Source organism: Schistocerca nitens, chromosome 2 (assembly GCF_023898315.1).
Source record: "Schistocerca nitens isolate TAMUIC-IGC-003100 chromosome 2, iqSchNite1.1, whole genome shotgun sequence".
Taxonomy (NCBI): domain Eukaryota; kingdom Metazoa; phylum Arthropoda; class Insecta; order Orthoptera; family Acrididae; genus Schistocerca; species Schistocerca nitens.
Window position 1 is genome coordinate 278,112,806 of NC_064615.1, and position 23,005 is coordinate 278,135,810.

General features: G+C 42.9%; 1 protein-coding gene across 1 annotated transcript in view; it reads left to right on the forward strand.

Moving 5' to 3' along the window:
• The first annotated feature begins 11,131 nt into the window (after window positions 1-11,131).
• LOC126236027 (uncharacterized) overlaps window positions 11,132-23,005 on the forward strand; it is a 51,932-nt gene continuing 40,058 nt past the window's right edge. Inside the window, exons 1-3 of the mRNA XM_049945048.1 lie at window positions 11,132-11,239; window positions 15,776-15,901; window positions 19,564-19,702. Coding sequence (XP_049801005.1) covers window positions 11,170-11,239; window positions 15,776-15,901; window positions 19,564-19,702 — 335 coding nt within the window. The 5' untranslated portion in view covers window positions 11,132-11,169. The remainder of the gene's footprint in view (window positions 11,240-15,775; window positions 15,902-19,563; window positions 19,703-23,005) is intronic.

A 23,005-nucleotide genomic window follows, 5' to 3' on the forward strand; every position in this document is an offset into this window, starting at 1 on the left:
AAGATGAAATGGGACATACGATACTGCGTGAAGAATTTGATAGAGCATTCAGATACCTATGTTGAAACAAGGCCCCGCTAGTAGATAACATTCCATCAGAACTACTGGTAGCCTTGGAAGAGCGAGCCACGACAAAACTCAACCATATGGTGAGCAAGATGTATGAGACAGGTGAAATACCCTCAGACTTCAAGAAAATTGTAATAATTCCAATCCCAAAGAAAGCAGGTGTTGACAGGTGTGAAAATTAGCGAACTATCAGTTTAATAAGTCATGGCTACGGAATAGTAACACGAATGCCTTACATACGAATGGAAAAACTGGTAGAAGCCGATCTCGGGGAATCTGCGTCCGTAAAATTAGCGCCATTTCTTCGGGCTCATCTACTTCCCCATTACAATGCAATGAAACATCCCAGCCTGTGTAATTTCCTCGAATGTTTACAGGCTATGTAATAGAGGATTACACTGCACCCAACATGTAGCCGAACTTATTTCTGTGAATAGTGGTTCGATGATTCTCATGTGTATACGAGCGCGAGCGAATAAGCCACGAACAACAGTTAGTTCACTCGAATTCCGCCAGAAGTTCAAAATGGTTCTGAGCACTATGGGACTTAACTTCTGAGGTCATCAGTCCCCTAGAACTTAGAACTTCTTAAACCTAACTAACCTAAGGACATCACACACATCCATGCCCGAGGCGGACCGTAGCGGTCGCGCGGCTCCAGACTCTAGCGCCTAGAACCGCTCGGCCATTCCGGCCGGCCACCAGAAGTGACTCGTGCAGCGAACATGAGGTGACAAAGTCATGGGATAGCGACATGCGCTTTCAAAGACGGCTGTAGTATCGCTTATACGAGGTACAAAACGGCAGCGAATTAGCGGAGCTGTCATTTGTTCTCAGGTGATTGATGTCAAACGTATCCGTCTTGATTTTGGCCGCAGAAGGTAATTAGCGGACTTTAAACGTGGGATGGTACTTGGAGCTAGACGCAAAGGTCATTCCATTTCGGAAATCGTTAGGAATTTCAATACTCATAGATCCATGGTGTCCAGAATGTGCAGAGAATACCAAATTACAGGTATTAGTTCTCTCCATGGGAATTGCAGTGGCCGACGGCCTTCACTTAACGGCCGAGAGCAGCGGTGTTTGCTTAAAGTTGTCAGTGGTAACAGAGAAGGAACTCTGCGTAAAATAGACGCAGACACCAATGTGGGACGTACGAGGAACATATCCGTTAGGACAGTGCGGCGAAATATGGCGTTAGTGGGGTGCGGCAGCAGACGACGGACCGGAGTGCGTTTGCTAACAGCACGACATCGCCTGCAGCTCTTCTCCTGGGCTCGTCACCACATCGACTGGACGCTAGACGATTGAAAAACAGTGGGCTGGTCACATGAGTCATGATTGCACTCACTAAGAGCTGGTGGAAGATCTTGAGCGTGGCAGAGACACCACGAACCCATGGACCCAAATTGTCAACGACGCACTGTGGAAGCAGAGAGGGCTGTGTTTACAGGGAATAGACTTGGTCCACTGGTGCAACTGAAGCCTTGATTGACTAGAAGTGGTTACGTTCGGCTGCTTGGAGATAATTTTCAGCCATTCGTGAAGTTGATTTGCTAAAACAACGATGGATTTATTAAGACTGACAATGTGCCGTTTCACTGGGTCACAATTGTTCGTCACTGATTTGAAGAATATTCTGGGGTATTCGAGCTAATGATCTGGCCACCCAATTCGCCTGACGTAAATGCCATATAACATTTGTGAGACGTAATTCAGAGGTCAGTTCGTGGACCAAATCCAGCACCGGCAACACAATTACGGACGGCTATAGAAGCAGAATTGTTCAAATGGCTCTGAGCTCTATGGGACTTAACATCAGAGGTCATCGGTACCCTAGAACTTAGAACTACTTAAACCTAACTGACCTAAGGACATCACACACATCCATGCCCCAGGCAGGATTCGAACCTGCGACCGTAGCAGTTGCGCGGTTCCGGACTGAAGCGCCTAGAACGGCTCGGCCACTCCGGCCGGCCAGAGGCAGAATGGTTCACTATTTCTGGAGAGGACTTTCAATGACTTGGTGAGTCCATGCCATGTCTAGGTGTTGTGCTACATTGTGAAAAATGAGGTCCGACACCATATTTTGAGGTACCCTACGGCATTTGTCACCTCGTGCAAAGTGCCACTGTATACGCTACTTTTGTGAACATACATTTACAGTTTAATAAAAATTATATTTATTGCATATGTCATACCAACGGGTATTTTTGTGTATTTAGAGTATTCCGCTAGTTGTGTTACATTTAAATCATATCAAAACTTCTTCAAAATAATAGTAAAATTGTATTGCTATACTTAGAGATGGGACGCAATCACACATCCTGCGCCAGGTTTAGTCCTGGCTCTCAGCGGCCCTGATTGTGTGGATTCTTTCAGCGTATCGGTTGCATCCAGCGCTGTACACGTTAGGTCAATGAGAACGCCATTTTAAAATACGCTTCAGCATGGTTTCGATAGAACTGTAGAAGACCTTCAAAACTTGTGCTTGATTGAGGAATTGTCAACGACATTTGTGCTTGACTGAGGAATTGTCAGACACATTTAAGTTTTTTCCTTATTATTGACCAATCGTATGACTGAACTATTTCAGTTTTTATTCCCGTTTCAATAAAGACGTAAAAGAATGATTGTTCACAGGAGAGAAACCTGCCAAAATTCGGTCACTGCCGTATGGGGAAAACCTCAGAGGAAACATCTAGATACGAAATGACTGAGAGACGACACAGCATTGCAAAGTATATATAAGAAATGTTACGACAAGTATTAAATGAAATAGACAGCGGAATAATCACATATTTTGATTCCAAAATTGTCAAAATGTAGAACAAAGGAACACAGTACAAAACGAATTGGTAGCTGTGTGAGATGATATAGTGAAGGCTGCAGAGGATCATATAGATACAAAGTCTTACAGAAATCCATGGATACACAGGAGACATTGAATTGATGAAAGGAGAAAATATGGAAACACAGAAAATGAAGCAGTAACATGGAATATAAAGGTATAAAGAAATGAGACAAACAGAAACTGCAAAATGTCTGACCAGGAATAGTTAGAGGACAAGTCTAAGGATTTAGAAGCACTACCTACAGCAAAATTAAAGAGGCCTTTGGAGAAAAGAAAAGCAGCTCTATGAAATTCAAGAGCTCAGATGGAAAACTAGTACTAAGGAAAGAACGGAAAGCTGAAAGGTGAGAGGAGTATATAGAGAAACTATACAAACAACATGATCTTGAAGGCAGTATTATAGGAAGAAATTCCTTACAGAATAATGGAAAAACTGGTGTAAGGTGGGCTCTGGGAGGATCCGTTTGGATGCCAGAGAAATTTAGTAACAGTTGAGGCGATACTGACCCTAAGACTTAGAAAATAGGTTAAAGGAAGGTAAACCTACATTTACAGAGGTAGAGAAAGCTTGTAACAATGTTGACTGGAGTACTCTCTTTGAAACTCTGAAGTTGTTGTTGTTGTTGTGGTCTTCAGTCCTGAGACTGGTTTGATGCAGCTCTCCATGTTACTCTATCCTGTGCAAGCTTCTTCATCTCCCAGTACCTACTGCAACCTACATCCTTCTGAATCTGCTTAGTGTATTGATCTCTTGGTCTCCCTCTACGATTTTTACCCTCCACGCTGCCCTCCAATGCTAAATTTGTGATCCCTTGATGCCTTAAAACATGTCCTACCAACCGATCCCTTCTTCTAGTCAAGTTGTGCCACAAACTTCTCTTCTCCCCAATCCTATTCAATACCTCCTCATTAGTTACGTGATCTACCCACCTTATCTTCAGCATTCTTCTGTAGCACCACATTTCGAAAGCTTCTATTCTCTTCTTGTCCAAACTGGTTATCGTCCATGTTTCACTTCCATACATGGCTACACTCCATACAAATATTTTTAGAAACGACTTCCTGACACTTAAATCAATACTCTATGTTAACAAATTTCTCTTCTTCAGAAACGATTTCCTTGCCATTGCCAGTCTACATTTGATATCTTCTCTACTTCGACCATCATCAGTTATTTTACTCCCTAAATAGCAAAGCTCCTTTACTACTTTAAGTGTCTCATTTCCTAATCTAATCCCCTCAGCATCACCCGATTTAATTTGACTGCATTCCATTATCCTCGTTTTGCTTTTGTTGATATTCATCTTATATCCTCCTTTCAAGACACTGTCCATTCCGTTCAACTGCTCTTCCAAGTCCTTTGCTGTCTCTGACAGAATTACAATGTCATCGGCGAACCTCAAAGTTCTTACTTCTTCTCCATGAATTTTAATACCTACTCCGAATTTTTCTTTTGTTTCCTTTACTGCTTGCTCAATATACAGATTGAATAACATCGGGGAGAGGCTACAACCCTGTCTCACTCCTTTCCCAACCACTGCTTCCCTTTCATGCCCCTCGACTCTTATAACTGCCATCTGGTTTCTGTACAAATTGTAAATAGCCTTTCGCTCCCTGTATTTTACCCCTGCCACCTTCAGAATTTGAAAGAGAGTATTCCAGTTAACGTTGTCAAAAGCTTTCTCTAAGTCTGCAAATGCTAGAAATGTAGGTTTGCCTTTTCTTAATCTTTCTTCTAAGATAAGTCGTAAGGTTAGTATTGCCTCTCGTGTTCCAACATTTCTACGGAATCCAAACTGATCTTCCCCGAGGTCCGCTTCTACCAGTTTTTCCATTCGTCTGTAAAGAATTCGCGTTAGTATTTTGCAGCTGTGACTTATTAAACTGATAGTTCGGTAATTTTCACATCTGTCAACACCTGCCTTCTTTGGGATTGGAATTATTATATTCTTCTTGAAGTCTGTGGGTGTTTCGCCTGTCTCATACATCTTGCTCACCAGATGGTAGAGTTTTGTCATGACTGGCTCTCCCAAGGCCATCAGTAGTTCTAATGGAATGTTGTCTACTCCCGGGGCCTTGTTTCGACTCAGGTCTTTCAGTGCTCTGTCAAACTCTTCACGCAGTATCTTATCTCCCATTTCATCTTCATCTACATCCTCTTCCATTTCCATAATATTGTCCTCAAGTACATCACCCTTGTATAAACCCTCTATATACTCCTTCCACCTTTCTGCCTTCCCTTCTTTGCTTAGAACTTGGTTTCCATCTGAGCTCTTGATATTCATACAAGTGGTTCTCTTCTCTCCAAAGGTCTCTTTAATTTTCCTGTAGGCAGTATCTATCTTACCCCTAGTGAGACAAGCCTCTACATCCTTACATTTGTCCTCTAGCCATCCCTGCTTAGCCATTTTGCACTTTCTGTCGATCTCATTTTTGAGACGTTTGTATTCCCTTTTGCCTGCTTCATTTACTGCATTTTTGTATTTTCTCCTTTCATCAATTAAATTCAATATTTCTTCTGTTACCCAAGGATTTCTATTAGCCCTCGTCTTTTTACCTACTTGATCCTCTGCTGCCTTCACTACTTCATCCCTCAGAGCTACCCATTCTTCTTCTACTGTATTTCTTTCCCCCATTCCTGTCAATTTTTCCCTTATGGTCTCCCTGAAACTCTCTACAACCTCTGGTTCTTTCAGTTTATCCAGGTCCCATCTCCTTAAATTCCCACCTTTTTGCAGTTTCTTCAGTTTCAATCAGCAGTTCATAACCAATAGATTGTGGTCAGAATCCACATCTGCCCCTGGAAATGTCTTACTATTTAAAACCTGGTTCCTAAATCTCTGTCTTACCATTATATAATCTATCTGATACCTATTAGTATCTTCAGGATTCTTCCAGGTATACAACCTTCTTTTATGATTCTTGAACCAAGTGTTAGCTATGATTAAGTTATGCTCTGTGCAAAATTCTACAAGGCGGCTTCCTCTTTCATTTCTTCCCCCCAATCCATATTCACCTACTACGTTTCCTTCTCTCCCTTTTCCTACTGACGAATTCCAGTCACGAATGACTATTAAATTTTCGTCTCCCTTCACTACCTGAATAATTTCTTTTATCTCGTCATACATTTCATCAATTTCTTCATCATCTGCAGAGCTAGTTGGCATATAAACTTGTACTACTGTAGTAGGCATGGGCTTTGTGTCTATCTTGGCCACAATAATGCGTTCACTATGCTGTTTGTAGTAGCTAACCCGCACTCCTATTTTTTTATTCATTACTAAACCTACTCCTGCATTACCTCTATTTGATTTTGTATTTATAACCCTGTAATCACCTGACCAAAAGTCTTGTTCCTCCTGCCACCGAACTTCACTAATTCCCACTATATCTAACTTTAACCTATCCATTTCCCTTTTTAAATTTTCTAACCTACCTGCCCGATTAAGGGATCTGACATTCCACGCTCCGATCCGTAGATTGCCAGTTTTCTTTCTCCTGATAACGACGTCCTCTTGAGTAGTCCCCGCCCGGAGATCCGAATGGGGGACTATTTTACCTCCGGAATATTTTACCCAAGAGGACGCCATCATCATTTAATCATACAGTAAAGCTGCATGTAAAGCTGCATGTCCTCGGGAAAATTTACGGCTGTAGTTTCCCCTTGCTTTCAGCCGTTCGCAGTACCAGCACAGCAAGGCCGTTTTGGTTAATGTTACAAGGCCACATCAGTCAATCATCCAGACTGTTGCCCCTGCAACTACTGAAAAGGCTGCTGCCCCTCTTCAGGAACCACATGTTTGTCTGGCCTCTCAACAGATACCCCTCCATTGTGGTTGCACCTACGGTACGGCCATCTGTATCGCTGAGGCACGCAAGCCTCCCCACCAACGGCAAGGTCCATGGTTCATGGGGAAGCAAGTTAGCAAGAGTAAAATACTGGGAGAGAAAGGCTGTTTCCAATTTGTGCAGAAACCACATGGCAGTTACAAGAGTCGCGGGGCATGAATGGTGTGAGACGGGGTTGTAGCCTACCTTCGATGTCATGAAATCTGTACATTGAGCAAGTGTAGCGCATACCTAAATGAATTTGGAGTAGGAATTAAAGTTCATGGAGAAGAAATAAAAACTTTGATATTTGACTATGACATTTGGGCAGTAAAATAAGCGATAATGGACGGCATAGATATGATGTAGAGGAGTGGCAAGGCGAGGGAAACGTTTCTGAACAAGAGAAATCTGTTAACATCGAATATAGATTTAAGTATTAGGAAATCTTTTCTGAAGGTATTTTAAGCTTAGCCATGTATAGAATTGAAAACGGAGTATGAGGAAGTACTGAATAGAATTGTGGAGAAAAGAAATGGCACAACTCGAATAAAGGAAGGGATCAGTTAATAGGACTCTTTCTTAGACATCAAGGAGTCACCGGTTTAGTTCTGAAGGGATGTGTGTGGGAGGGCAGGGGGGGGGGGCAGGGGGCGGGAAGCCGTAGAGGCAGACCATGAAATGAATAAAGTTATTAGACTCAGTAGTTATTTGAAGGTGAAGAAGGTCGTACAGGATAGAGTAGCGTGGCGGGCTGCATCAAACCAGTCTTCGGACTGAAGATCACAACAACAACTGAACAAAATGGAGAAATGTAGCAGAAATCGATCTAAAAGTTTGCCGTCGTAAAGAATGGGGATCTGACGCATATGGTAACTCTAAAGAAAAATTACACCATATAGCGGAAGTGTGGAGCGTTTTGGCATGTCGACAAAAAAGGTTATCTGTAGCAAGGCATGTATCCACCACACCGACACTGCAACGGCTTCTGGAGCACCACGGGCTGCCAGCAAGGCAAAGTGGATGGAAGGCGCGCCGACAGTGATGTACCTAATGATAATTTCACACGAGTCCCGCTTCAGTATCAAGATGGACGTATCCATGTGTGGAGGCTCCGAGGAAAGCCAACGTTTCCAGATTACATCCGTCATAGTGATACGGGCTGTGCGCCAAGTGCGGCTATATACGATGCCAGTGGATACACAACCGGTAACATGGGCGGCAAGCACTGTGATTCATACGTGATAGCGATCGGTATGTGTGCTCTATATTTCAGGTGGCCGTGTAATCTTTCAACAACGTAACACCCGACTGCATGTTTCCCGTACTGTCCTGGCCTACCTCCATACAGGGGGTATTCAATCATTCCCTCGACGAACAAGTTCTACGGATCATCCACTCACTGAATACAACTGGTCACGATTCGTCAAGATACTGGCGTCAGCACTTGGCAGTCATGACGATTAATGGATTCAATCAGAAAGTCGAAGCAGAATGAAGTGCCAGTTACCTGTCATTCCAGCTCAGTTCCATTCGATGCCCAGCCGCGTTGGAGCCACTAAATCTCTCAACCAGTGCACCTCCAAACCACTCACGGGGTTTAATCACGTTTTTTTCTCCACTGTGTTACATACGACAATATGTAAAGTATACTTATTTGCTATTCTTTCTGATGTCGCAGTTTTAATAGCCAACTGTACGCATCACACCATAAACTTACCAGGAAGGCAGATAAAGTAAAATAGGGTTCAACAAAAAATTCGTCTAACGTAAACCCCAAGGAATGTAGTATTTAGGAGACTTTATACGTTGAAATGTTTGTGAAATCACAGAAGTGTACGTAACATAACAGGCAATCCTGCTAATGGACGACGATGATTATGTATGAACTTTGGCTCAGTTTTTCTTCCTTAAGGCAAACTATACTTTCTACATGAATCTAGGTTCTTGATGGCTTTTAAAAAAATCCACCACGAAGCACTTTTTCAATAAATGACGAGAAAACTAGGAAATCATGGGAGATCACAAAATAACTGGATCATATTTGTTGGATGCTCTACTTCGCATCAGTACTATTGCCGACTAAGGATGTGCGATGATGATCCACATTTGTGTCGATGTATCAATATCGATACTCAAGTCCTTGAAACATAGTCACATCGATGTTAAAGGGAAACTATCGACCATCAGTGTTGCCAAAAAACACCAGATTCCTTGTAACTGCAACCAACAATGTTGTCGTCATTTAAATGAGTCTTTTTCATGACTTGTATCATATCGGCTTTGGTGGAGTGGTTAAAAGAGGAGAAACACTTTTTGAAGAAGTAATCATAAATTGCGTTTTGCTTACATGCTCAATTAAGTAGCAAATAACTCTATCGAAAAGACTAACAAACTGTGTTGAGTTGATTACACTTCCGCAAACGAATGAATTGTGACTTGAATAAAGTGTAATAGCAAGCGATGAGCTAATAAAAAAGATCTGAGACTAATTCGAGAATTATCCCTCAGACGAAATTTAACGTTCTACGTTACTGAGAGATTTTATCAGACCATTCAGTGATCATTCATATAGTTCACTGGCCGCTGATAAAGGGGTTGGACAAAAATATGGAGACAAGAAAAACAGAACACATTAATGACCTATCGAAACAGCTCTCAGTCGTCTCGGAATGGATAAATACAGGTCCTGCACGGTTTTCAAGGGAATCGTATGCCATTTTTCCTGCAAAATAGTGGCAAGTTCAGATATCGACGATGGAGGTGGATAGCGATCACGCGTCCTTTCCTACGAAGCTCAGCATAAAGGCTCTATAATACCGAGATATGGTGACTGTGGTGACCAGGGGAGATGCTCATAAAACCAGTCCTGGACGGTGCGAGCTGTGTGAACAGACGCCCTGTCGTCTTGACACACAACGTCACCTGGGGGTGGGGGGACACATTCTACCATAGTATGGACCGGATCAGCCAAAATGGTATACAATCTTTGGGAGCAATGCAACCCTGCAGCGAACAATGAAGTGTCTTCATCTGATTTCAAGCGTACATTTCTTTCGGCGTTTCCTTGTTTTCTTACAATCCCCTGTATTGTCGGTCTGGCAGTTCGTTGTGACATTCTGTGTCCTATAGAAGTGGCAACTCACGAAAGTTGCGTAAAAATGTACTTTGCAAGCAACAAAGTAACTACATTTACTAGGTTGTTGAATATGTAAAGAAATTGGATGCAATCTATACAGACTATTGGAGAGAATATGTAGGGTGACATCACAACAGAAATTTAAAAAGGTGCTCACTAACACGGAATCTATAAACGTATTGACCACATCAAAGTTGTTTCATCATAGATTCAAGAATTTGTTAGATACTTTACGCATATTTGAAGACGAGCAAAACCATGAAGTACTTGCTAACTAGCAGCTGTTGAAACAAATGTCATGAGGGGGGGAGGGGGGGAGGGTGATACCAAAACATTGCTGTAAAACGGAGAGATGAAATTTGACGGAAAATATCAGAGCAAATGAGTAAAGTGCAAACTCGAACTGGAACGGACTTACCATCACAGATCAGTTATTACGATATGAAATATCGCTTTCTAGATCATAAACAATATCTACTGGGAGTATGGAATAACATCAATTGTACAAACTATGGAAAGCTACAAAAATTACGCTGAAGAATATTGCTATATAGTCGCATCCCCAGATTTTGAAAGACGTTTCGAATAAGCAATACATGATTTCTATCATTAAAACACTGCATAGAAGGGGAAACTTATCTCAAAAACGTTATTTTTGCAGTCGGCCAGTTAATAGTTGTGGGTTATGTAAAGTTAATATTGCTGCATTTACTGATTAATAAATAGAATATTAGATGTATTTGTATGTTACTGTGTATGCGGTTCTAAACATTCATCACATAAGACTGATGTTATAAAGAAGGATGTTTTTGAACAGGTTATTACGAGCCAACGATCCCTAGATGTCGACGATAAGAATGAAATTTACATCGATGCTCTATGAACATCACCGGTATCTACCACCGCCTCGAAGAGATAATGGTAGAAATGTGTATTATATTACTTTGTGGCCACTGCATCCGAAACAGACTGTTTCAGATTCCAATAAGTCTTGTGTAGACATGAGAACTGCGCTCAACAGCCGGAAAAATAACAAGATTTGCGACTGTCGGCGTACAATTAGAGGAGGAGGCGAGGTCGCGGAACAAGTGACCTCGACTCGTTCCCCTCCTTCCCTCTCTCGCTTCTCCCTCCCCCCCTCAAACCCCACCAACAGTCGCACAGTGACGCCTGCTGCTGGTAGTGTAGGCTTTAAGCATCTCACGCCTGGCCTTCCTGGCGGTATATATACAGCGCGGGTAGCACCTGGCCTGCACTCCAGTAGCGACTCCACACCAACATGGAAGGAGCCCGCTGTGTGTCTGCCGCCTCCCTGCTGCTGCTGCTGGCGGTCGTAACGGCTACTGCCGGTGAGTACTGTGCCACGTATGAGAAGAGGCTTCTGAATGTGGGTACCACAACCTTCTGACAGCATGTGACGGAGGGGTAGAAGAGAGAGGACGAAAGGCAGTGCGGATATATCTGGGAACAGGAGGGATGTAGGAAGAGGGAGGTATAGCGACTGAGGTTTCCTCCACATGCTTCATTAAAGCTGTGGTTTCGGACAGTCAGAGAGGTTGTTCAGTGCATTATAGCAGCACAGCTCGCAGCATCTGAAGACGTTCGTTCAAATGTCATGAAGAAAACTGAATCAACAACTCGGGTGAAAACTCAAAAGCTCAATATTAACACAGAGATGATGCAGGGCTAGAAAATGTCTGCTCGATAGGTGTATGCTGGAGAAAGGGAGGAGAGAACGTTTGGTTGTTGTAGTTAGGTGGTCAGGAGGTTCAGAGAAATATTAAGGTACTGAAGTAAGGAAAGGATAAGGCTGTAGTTGATTGGATGAGGGAAGAAGTATCCTCCCCATACTGCAGCAATTGGATTGGCGCTTGTGGCAGGGATATACCAATTGTGTAGACGGTATAGAGGAGACAAAAATAGTTCCAAAAATGTCACATTATCGCCTTGAGCTGACGGTAAAATTCTTTATTTACACAACCAGTTTCGGTTGACAAACCATCCTCCGGTTCGTAAAGGTACTGGGAAGGAAACAACTTTTTACACTTTATCGTTCTTTTTCCATATTTTTATTCGCTGCTCTCAGTTTAGCTTTGGATCACCCACCACCCTTGGTATGGTTTGGATGTTTCTGCACCTATTTCACCACATGTTTCAACAAGATTCATGTACACCTAGAGTAAAGAACACATTAGTGAAGACAGAAAAACTAGCAGTGAAAGGTATACACGATGTACACTAGGTCTACACATCGCTTGTGGCGGTAAATGAGAAGCTCATATAACGGTTACATGGACGTCATGTAATTGGACGGGAAAATGGCAGATAGTTTCGCTGATCTTCCTACAGGGTGAAATACGCTTGAAAAAAAAAAAGGAATGACGTAAACCTTGAAATGTTAGATACTGCAGCGGGCAATTACTATCCGCGTGTTATGTAATTATGGCGAGATTTATGCTGGAAACCAACTAACAAAAACCTCAATAACTATTATCGTTAAAGAGCATTTGCGGCAGCAATTAAGCTAAAAATGTAGTGGAATCAATATCGCAACAGTCTCTCTGAAGTGCCCGTATATTTCTCAGTGACAAACAGCTGAAACAAACAAGACACTGCAAAATGAGTGCCGCACTTTAAAAGTAATTCCCTAAAGCAGCGAGCATAGTCTTAGAGGTTGACGCCTCATCAATATCGTCACTTTCAGAGACGAAATCAGCGGACAAGAATGAGGGAAGGAAACAACTGCATTCATGTTGCAGGAACAATACAGCGTTCGTCTGATATCACGTTCGACCTAAACGGGATTCGATCTTCACCCTTTTCGAATACAGATCGAACCATTAGAACAGTGGGCCATCTGCCTAAATAGAGGCGGGAGTGTGTTACAAATAAGCACTTTGTTTCCACAAATGCCTAAAGAAGCTAAGCAGCTATTTCAATCACTTCTTCAGAGTTGTGTTGGACGTGCACCTTCTTGTTTCCGGTTAGGACAGAATTTTTTTGACATTTCAAGAAAACGATATATCAGTAAATGGTTTCCTCCTGTTGCTTGTGTTACTTATGGCCACATACCTTCACGATAGCCCAGCTCAAGAAGATTATTGCTAGAAAAGCAATGATATCGGAAACTACAGTATAAATAAGAGTGAAATGTACACGTGGTTTTACAACCTCAATAGCTGGACTGGTGAACGGACACGCTTTCCTTAACTGATGTAGTGTACCCACACTTTCCTTTCATCTGCATTATTTAGCGTACAAGCCTCAGTAATGTTGGAGGAAAGGTGAGTCTAAACACAGTACCTGGAGAGTGCGAACGCCTTGCGGTTCTCACGAACTGAGACAAGATGACCCTGGCACGTTCGTGGGTTACCGCGACGTTGGACTACGACTTACGTTGATGGTGATACGACGTCATCGGTAGTCCTGTACAGTACGCTGGATACCACTCCGCACCGGAAACATTAACCTGAGCACCGCACGGCCACTTCCGCTCTGATGGGAATCTTCTCGCGTCGAGTAGTGCTTGGCACGACGAAGTAGTGAAGAAGTCGTAACTGAACCGTGATTCCGCACATTACTACAGATAAAACCACGCAAAGAACAGTCGGCGTTTCGTACTAGTTCCTTTCTGTTGCGATTGGTGTTGTTGACGACGTAAATATATTACACACACCGACGTGAGTAACAAATATTTGCTTGTTACAGCGTTGGTAGCTTGCTTTAGCAACTTTTCCGATTGCTGAGAATTTGCTTATGGAACCTACGAGATCCTATACTGACACTCAGTCATCTGCATCTACATCCACATGACTCCTCTGCAGTTTACACTTTAGTACCTGGCAAAGGTTTCGTCGAACCATTTTTACACTATTTCTCTAGCGTTGTACTCTCGGATAGCGTGCGATAAAAAGAAATACTTAAATTTTTCCGAGCGAGCTCTCTTATTTTACTGTGACGATCAGTACACCGTATGTAAGTGAACCAACAAAATATTTTCGTACCTGTGGGAGAAAGTTGGAGATTGAAATTCCACGAAAAGTTCAAGCTGCATCGAAGAAAGCCTTTGTTTTAATGATTGCCACCCCAATTTGCGTATTACATCAGTGATTCTCTCTCTCTCTCTCTCCCTCTCCCTCTATCTGTCTCTGTCTGTTTCTCTCTCTCCCCTATCTGGCGTTAATACGAAACGCGTTCTTCTTCTATGGACTTTTCCCATATCCTCCTTCAATATATCTGGTTAAGATCCCATGCCACACAGGAGTACTCTAGCAGGGGTGGACTGGTGTACTGTAGGCAGTTCTTTTGTGGATCTATTCCATATTCGAAGCGTACTACCATTAAAACGGAGTCTTTGGTTCGTCTTCCCCATGACACTATCTGTGTAGTATTTTCAGTTACAGTTGTTCGTAATTTTCCTTCTCAGGTATTTAGTTGAACTGACAGCTTTCAGTTTTTCGTGATTTCTCGTGTAACCGGCATTTGACGGATTGCTTTTAGTACTCATGTGGATGGCCTCATACTTTCCATTAATTAAAGTCAATTACCACTTTCCGTGCCATGCAGATATTTTGTTTGAATCATATTGCAATTGGTATTGATCTTCTTACGACGTTACGAGACGGCAAATCACAGAGTCATATGCAAATAATCCAAGATATGTGCTCAGATTTTCTCCCAAATGTAGATTATGAACAGCAGAGGACTACTAACACATCTTTGTGGAACGCAAGATATCCCTTGTTCTTCTCTCCGTCAGTTACTACTATGACTTTTCCGTAGGAAATGGCGATTCAAGTTGCACAACTGAGACGATATTCCACACCCACGAAATCTGATTAGAAGACGCTTGCATCAACGGTGTTAACAGCCGTTTCTAAATTGAGAAATTTGGTATCAGAATGGAATTTTCACTCTGCAGTGGAGGGTGCGTTGATATGAAACTTTCTGCCATATTAAAACCGTGTGTTGGACCGAGACTCGAACCCGGGATCTTTACTTTTCGCGGGCAAGTCCTCTACCAACTGAGCTACCCAAGCACGACGTACTAACTCCCTCCTCATACCTTTACTTTCCACTGCACCTCGTCTCCTACTATCCAAACTTCACAGGAGTTCTCCTGCGAAACTTGCAGGAGAGGTTTAATCTGCAAGGAAGGTTCTTATCAGCACACCGCTGCAGAGAGAAAATTTCATTCTGGATACATCCCCCAGGCTGTGGCTAAGCAATGTCTCCGCAATATCCTTTCTTACAGGTTTAATACTTCCGAAGTTCCTCAGGAGAACTTCTGTTAATTCTGGAGGGTAGGAGAAGAAGTACTGGCTGAATCAGGGCTGTGAGGACGAGTCCGGAGTCGTGGTTGGGTAGTAAGTTGGTAGAGCACTTGCGCGAAAGGGAAAGTTCCAGAATAGGGTCTCGGTACAACACTTACTTTTGATCTGCCAGAAAATATAATATTGAACCAGTCTGAGAGCTCTGCCGACAACGTTCATGTCACCATGAGAACTAACAGCTTGTTGTGTTGCGCAAGAACGATATTTTCTGAATCCATGCTGATCGTAGCAGCAAACTTCCCCAAACAGTTCTTAAAACACCTACTCAGCGAGTGTTTTGAATTCTCAACTCAAAAAATCTGGAAGCAGATATTTCCAATTTCGCAGTTTTACGAAACTTGAAACTTTGAAGCATATTTAAAGGTAAATGGTCGTAGTGTAGAGAGCATCGGAAGAGTTTCAAGAGCAACACGCCGTCGATACATTCTAATCTACGTTGTTCTTTTCTATATCATACACTATTACGGAGCTTTCGTTTCGACTCCTCGTGAGCGTTCACTGAGGAAAGTAGCCATTCATGCGAATTAATGTACATCATGTTTACTGTTACAGGTGCCAGTGCTACGAGATGTAGAGTAGAGGACTGTCCCAACTTCCGGACCATACGGTACTACGAGGAGCTGGGCTGCGTACGCAGTGATGGCTCCAGCGAATGCTGTCCTACACGCTTCGACTGCAGTGAGTATCGCATTTGAAAGTGAAGGCTTCGACTCTTAATTCAGGTACCCAAAGCATAAGATAGGGTTGTGTGCGATATCCTTAAGAAGAACAACAAATTGTTTTCTAACCTTCATTAGGGTGCCTTCATTGTGCGAAGGTACAACCCTGGTTCCTACGTAGTGGTATAACACAAGTTCAATGTTCAGTTAATCAGCCACACTCGTAGCTAAAAACTGCCTTTCAGTTTTTCATGGTCTTGTTCGGATGCCCGTTTCTCAAGGTGTAAGCCATAACTTAATTTTGAAGTCAATAAAATAAGTTTCCTGATGAGCAGCTAGCTGATTCTGACGCCGAGAAACCCTGAGTAAAAATTCCTTCAACTGTCCTTGAAAACATGTTAACTTCGTCTAAAAAGGTTGTAACGATGAAGCTTAACTTTGGAATGTGCAGCACTCTAAATAATATATGGCTGAGCTGTCGTACTTTGCGTAAATTATAAATATCAAATTACTTTCAATTCTATATAGCACTCAACAATTACTACAGGTGGAATGAACTTCTGCTAGCTCCTGTAAAATTAATTAGTCACTGTAGTCTTCTTAAATGATTAAATAATTTTCACTTCTTGCGGACATTGTTAGTAATTATACAAAGGTTCACCACAGATCCTGATAGTAAGACGTCAGTATGCACACTGATTCACGCTATCGTTAGATGTCAATCAAAGTAACACAACGACGTACATTCCCTGTTTATGCCTATACGAAAATGGGTATGACGACAGAAAACGTTCTACGCCCAATTAACCGGTGTCGCTAACACACGCTTGTGCAGTGTACCGTGGAGAAAACCGGTTGAAACCCTTTGAGTGGAAGAATTTTTCAGCCCCAATTTTGGCCATCGAGGGAGGCCGTGGTATAAACTTCTTGATCGCTTGACCTCGTATCTGCGTCTTACGTGAAACTACAACCACTGCGCAGTCTCTCCTGGAGTGACTGCGTGTGGCAGTATTAATGGTGATCCATGTGTCGCATAGGGTCGTTGAGGCCGGCAGATATCTTGCAGGTATTCTAGGGGCGCAGCCTGTGTGCTAGCAGCATGTTTAACCTTTCATTCTCTCGTCATTGTCGATATAAACTCCACAATAAAACTTTACACGCACTCGTCACTGTCACCTACACAGGTACACACATTTAAGAGAGAAGATATGCCGGAGATGCCGGGATGTGGGAAGAAACGAAGGGTGCGAGTGGAACTCGTGCTCTAAAGGCTTTGTACAAAATATAATATACACTACTGGCCATTAAAATTGCTACACCAAGAAGAAATGCAGATGACAAACGGGTATTCATTGGACAAATATACTAGAACTGACATGTGATTACATTTTCACGCAATTTGAGTGCATAGATCCTGGGAAATCAGTACCCAGAACAACCACCTCTGGCCGTAATAATGGTCTTGATACGCCTGCGAATTGAGTCAAACAGAGCTTGAATGGCGTGTACAGGTACAGCACACGATACCACAGTTCATCAAGAGTAGTGACTGGCGCATTGTAACGAGCCAGTTGCTCGGACATCATTGACGAGACGTTTTCAGTTGGTGAGAGATCTAGAGAATGTGCTGGCCAGGGCAGCAGTCGAACATTTTCTGTATCCAGAAAGCCCCGTACAGGACCTGCAACATGCGGTCGTGCATTATCCTGCTGAAATGTAGGGTTTTGCAGGGATCGAATGAAGGTAGAGCCACGGGTCGTAACACATCTGAAATGTAACGCCCAATGTTCAAAGTGCCGTCAATGAGAACAAGAGGTGACCGAGACGTGTAACGAATGACACCCCATACCATCACGCCGGATGATACGCCAGTATGGCGATGACGAATACACGCTTCCAATGTGCGTTCACCGCGATGTCGCCAAACACTGGTGCGACCATCATGATGCTGTAAACAGAACCTGGATTCATCCGAAAAAATGACGTTTTGCCATTCGTGCACCCAGCTTCGCCGTTGAGTACACCATCGCAGGCGCTCCTGTCTGTCATGCAGCGTCAAGGGTAACCGCAGCCATGGTCTCCGAGCTGATATTCCATGCTGCTGCAAACGTCGTCGAACTGTTCGTGCAGATGGTTGTTGTCTTGCAAACGTCCCCATCTGTTGACTCAGCGATCGAGACGTGGCTGCACGATTCGTTACAGCTATACGGATAAGATGCCTGTCACCTCGACTGCTAGTGATACGAGGCCGTTGGGATCCAGCACGGCGTTCCATATTACCCTCCTGAACCCACCGATTCCATATTCTGCTAACAGTCATTGGATCTCGACCAACGCGAGCACCAATGTCGCGGTACGATAAACCGCAATCGCGAAAGGCAACAATCCGAACCTTATCAAAGTCGGGAACGTGATGGTACGCATTTCTCCTCCTTACACGAGGCATCACAACAACATTTCACCAGGCAACGCCGCTCAACTGCTGTTTGTGTATGAGATATTGGTTGGAAACTTCCCTCATGTCAGCACGTTGTAGGTGTCGCCAACGACGCGAAACTTGTGTGAATGCTCTGCAAAGCTAATCATTTACGTATCACAGCATCTTCTTCCTCTCGGTTATATTTCGCGTCTGTAGCACGTCCTCTTCGTGGTGTAGCAATTTTAATGGCCAGTGGTGTATAAAATCGGAAACCTGGACGACTTTCGCATGTTATCGATATCGGTACTTAACAGACTGACTGACAGACAGCTGGATAACAAACGAGAAAAAATATTTCTTTTCATCTAATGTAATTATGCGTTAACGACTTTCGGGTTTATTCCTTTACACGTACTGTAAAGCCTCGCTCCTTGCCAGATCTGGCAGCATCAAAATATATGACACAAATGGCCATGTCTTTTGACTGCATTGGCTAACAAGAATACATTTTTTACACCGCCAATTAGGGTAGACATGAACATGTGATTTATAGTTCAGCTTGACACGTCTGCCTGTTCCTGAGAAAAAGGGAAATCATCAGAACGACAGACAGACAGACGGATAACCAATACAAACGTATTACTTTTTCGTGTAATGTAATTTTTGATCTTGATCCTTTACTTGTACCGTGATACCGTGATTTCTGGAAATTTCATGATACTAGGTCAACGAGAAGTACCCATAGGCTTTTATGAGTGAGTTTTCCAGTGTTAAAATATGTGACATAAATATTGGTATCTTTTGACTCCATTGAGTTGGAAGCTTAACTTTTTCATACGTGAAAAATTTCAACTTGATACCTCTAGCCGTAGCCCGGAAAAAGGGATCTGAACATTGTAAGCAACAAACAGGCAGACGGAGAGAAAAATGATCCTATAACCATTCCGTTTTTACCGATTGAGATATGGAACCCTGAAAATTCTGTTCAGTTAGATCGCTCAACTACGCCATGGATTCTTCCATTCAAAAAAAAAAAATACGCATCCCCGTATTTTTAGTGCACGTGAAAGCGTTAAGCGAACACGTTACAGTGTTAGATTGTTGGGGCAATATTTGCACCAAGTAGTATACAAATCAGCCACAGTAGCATCGACCTCTCGAAGACAGAAGAAGCTGCAATTTGAAAAATGTAATTGTGCTCAAGAACTATCACCTAGTCCTACGCCATACGTAACAGTGACAGAAATTTGTTGTTTTGCCAGGTTCTCTTCTGTCGCCGGACAAGACGAAGTGCTACTACAGAGGGAAAACGTACGAACCTGGCACAGAAATTGGGGATGACCGGAGAGAGAAGTGCATACCGAGTTGTACGTGCAGAATCATCCCAGATGAAAGTAACGGGTAAGTGAGGCTTTTATTTGCTCTGACAAACTGTAATCGGGCATTTCACGGTAAGCCGGCCGAAGTGGCCGTGCGGTTAAAGGCGCTGCAGTCTGGAACCGCGAGACCGCTACGGTCGCAGGTTCGAATCCTGCCTCGGGCATGGATGTTTGTGATGTCCTTAGGTTAGTTAGGTTTAACTAGTTCTAAGTTCTAGGGGACTAATGACCTCAGCAGTTGAGTCCCATAGTGCTCAGAGCCATTTGAACCATTTATTTCACGGTAATTTTAGTGTCCCAAAACATGTTAACTAATAGATATGTAAAGGCATTATGTTATATGAAAAAGTTTAAATTTTGGTTTCTAAAACCTTAAATCATATCAGTTCGATTCAAAACACTGAAAACAATAAGCGACGCTGTCTCAAGTTATCTTCAAAACATGTAGCAATGCACCTCCAAATATTCAGTTACATGTCTCAGTGTTGACACAGTCAACAATTATGATTTGAATCTTATAGGAACACGTGGAAAAATATTAATTGGTTGAATGAAAATGCTAGGTGTCACACATCGTTAAAGCTGCAGATCTACGGTCCGCATTGCAACTTCTTTCAATGTTTCTACGTTTTCCCCCTTAGCAGCACGTGCATATGGGAACCAGTCAAGGCAAAAGTCACACCTGCACACGCATTTACAATTCTCGGAAACTGAACTCTCTCTCTCTCTATCTACCTCTCTCTCTCTCTCTCTCTCTCTCTCTCTCTGGTGCGAAAGGTAAAACTGAAATCAGTGTGTATTGATCATTTATATATTAATTTATATATGAATACTACTTTGAATGTTACATTACGTACCCTTTTACCAAAACGCGGCAGGCCTTGTTTACTCTCATGTTATTTCATTTGTTGTCCAGACAGTCGCAAACATCTGATCCACTTGTTTCATTACTTCGTTGTTACTTTGTACTATGTTGGTTACACATAATTTAGTCAGGCGTACTTTCACACTTGGCCAGTCGAAGGTGATGGAAAATGGAAGAAAATAGTAAAATGAGGTAGTCAAGTGAAGTTCGTACACTTTCCATTAACACGAATCCTATTTCGCTTTCCCAGCTTAATTAATTGAAAACTCATGTGCGATAGCTGATAGTTATTTTCAGAATCAAAAGTACAGTTTAAGTTATCAACGATTACTAAACGGAGAAAATTTTGGATGGTACAGAAGATATCTTATCTGCATTTTCGGTTTTACGCCCTCCTATACTTGTTTTATTACTTCATTGTTACTTTGTACTATTTTTTCTGCGATATTATGGTTACAGACAACTGAGTCATGAATTCTTTCACACTTGTTCACTTGTTCAGTTGAAACCAGAGTTAAATGGTAAAATCAGGTCATCAAGTGAAGTTGATATAGTTACCTTCCATGAACACGAAGCTTAATTAATTCGGAAATTTTCCTGATACTGAGTCCCCACCAGTCGTCAGTTACTTATTATCTTGATAAAGCCTAATGGAAAGTACATCATTGAATATGCTCTTTAATAAACGTGCGTACACTCGGTATTTCTCAAGCGCCGTTTTTAAAGAATTCATTGGATCTGAGGCAGTGCGTGTTTGTATCCCATCCAAACGAATACTTTATTTTCATTGGCCTATTATTTCATTCACCCTTTGTAACTAGTGAAATACCCTATACGTCACGGTTTGTCATCGGTTCAGTACAAATACGTTTGTGATGAACTGGAAAGAAGAATTAAAAAACTGAGATGTAAAAATAACAAATAATTCACACACTTATACGTGACAGTGGTAGGTTCTCTCATTGATCTCACTCATTTTCACTGTACTTTCTGCTGGAATTATGACAAATGAGCAACAGTAGAAAGATGTTGGAAACGAAGTAGTATGTCTGTGGCCATTTATTTAAGAGCGTCTGGTGAGAACCAAGTGGGATGTGAGATATGGTTCACAAGATGTTTCGATTGTAATCAAGTTCCGAAATCAGAATTCGTGCCAGCACGCGGAAGTCAGAGACAACGGTAGTCTTCAGGTAAGGTGACAGAGCACCTGAGTACAACAAGTCATCATAGTAGGGTTCAGAAAGCTGCGCCGGACGTAAAAGTTTCTAGTAGAGGAACTCACATAAGACACTTGAATTTTAATGGGAGATTCATTACTAAAGGGACTTCTCTTAGTGTCACAGATGTCCAAAATGTTATTAGTAGGGTTAGAAGACCATCGTGTAGAAGAGAATAATTTGGAGTTTAGCTAAGGTAGAACCTATATCAGTTGGTGGTCAATCTTGGCTGCTTATAAACTTTATATTGGCTTATTTGATTTTGATGCTGGCAATATCTGCTCACTTAGACAGAGGATGGTTAAATGAACAAATCTTCACAGAAACATCACTCATACAAATGTCGGTAAGTCAGATAATCTCATGTACTGTCTCAGTGCTGTGATAGATTGTCGCTGATAACTGCCTGTGACTAAGGCGTTATTGTGACCTACTGCTGGCAGACACAGAACTGTTCTGGTGCGTGCGTGTCTTAAGTCCCATGTGGCAGAGTAGCAAAGTGATCTACATCTACATCTACATGACCACTGTTGCGGATTTGGTGTTCAAACCCAGGAATCCAGATTGCCTAGCTGAAGCCGGGACCCACCTCGCCATGTTTCGTTAGTAGGATGAGCAAGTTCAAGAGCTTCAAGGGGTAGTTTAGAGTGATACAGCGGTATTTGGTAGCATTGCTTTATTCAGATAATTTACAGTATTCAATGGGTGCAGTTTATTGTTGGCGTGCCACCCACAGAACTGTTCTGCGAGTCTAGCCGACTCAGAAACTTCTGGTATGCCGACGTTGCGGTTGTTGTCATCAAGGCTGCTCAGCTGGAAGTCAGCCGCGCTCTGCCCAGTCGCTGCTGCCGATGCGTCGCGTCTTGCGCCGCGTAGCTCCCCACAATTCCGGAGACTGCTACAGTCCCTGAACTTCGCCACCCTCTGCCCGTTTGGCCTGCTCTGTCTGACCATGGGACGAAGGCGGATGTAATGGTCACCTGTTGCCCTTGGGCCGCCGCTGATCCCAGGATAGGTCCGCACTCGAATCCGCGCCCTCCTGGGTGCAGTGCTTGCCGGATGGCAACACCTGCTGTCATCCCTGGCGCTGGGGCAGCGCTGCTGCTCCTCCCGCAGCGTACGCCTCACCCAAGCTCCAGTACGCCATGTGGGAAGCGAACGTGGCCTGTAGACTGGAGTGGAACCGAGCCCCTCCTGGACCCACTGCAGACCACTGTCACTGCCCTCTTTCAGGCAGACTGTG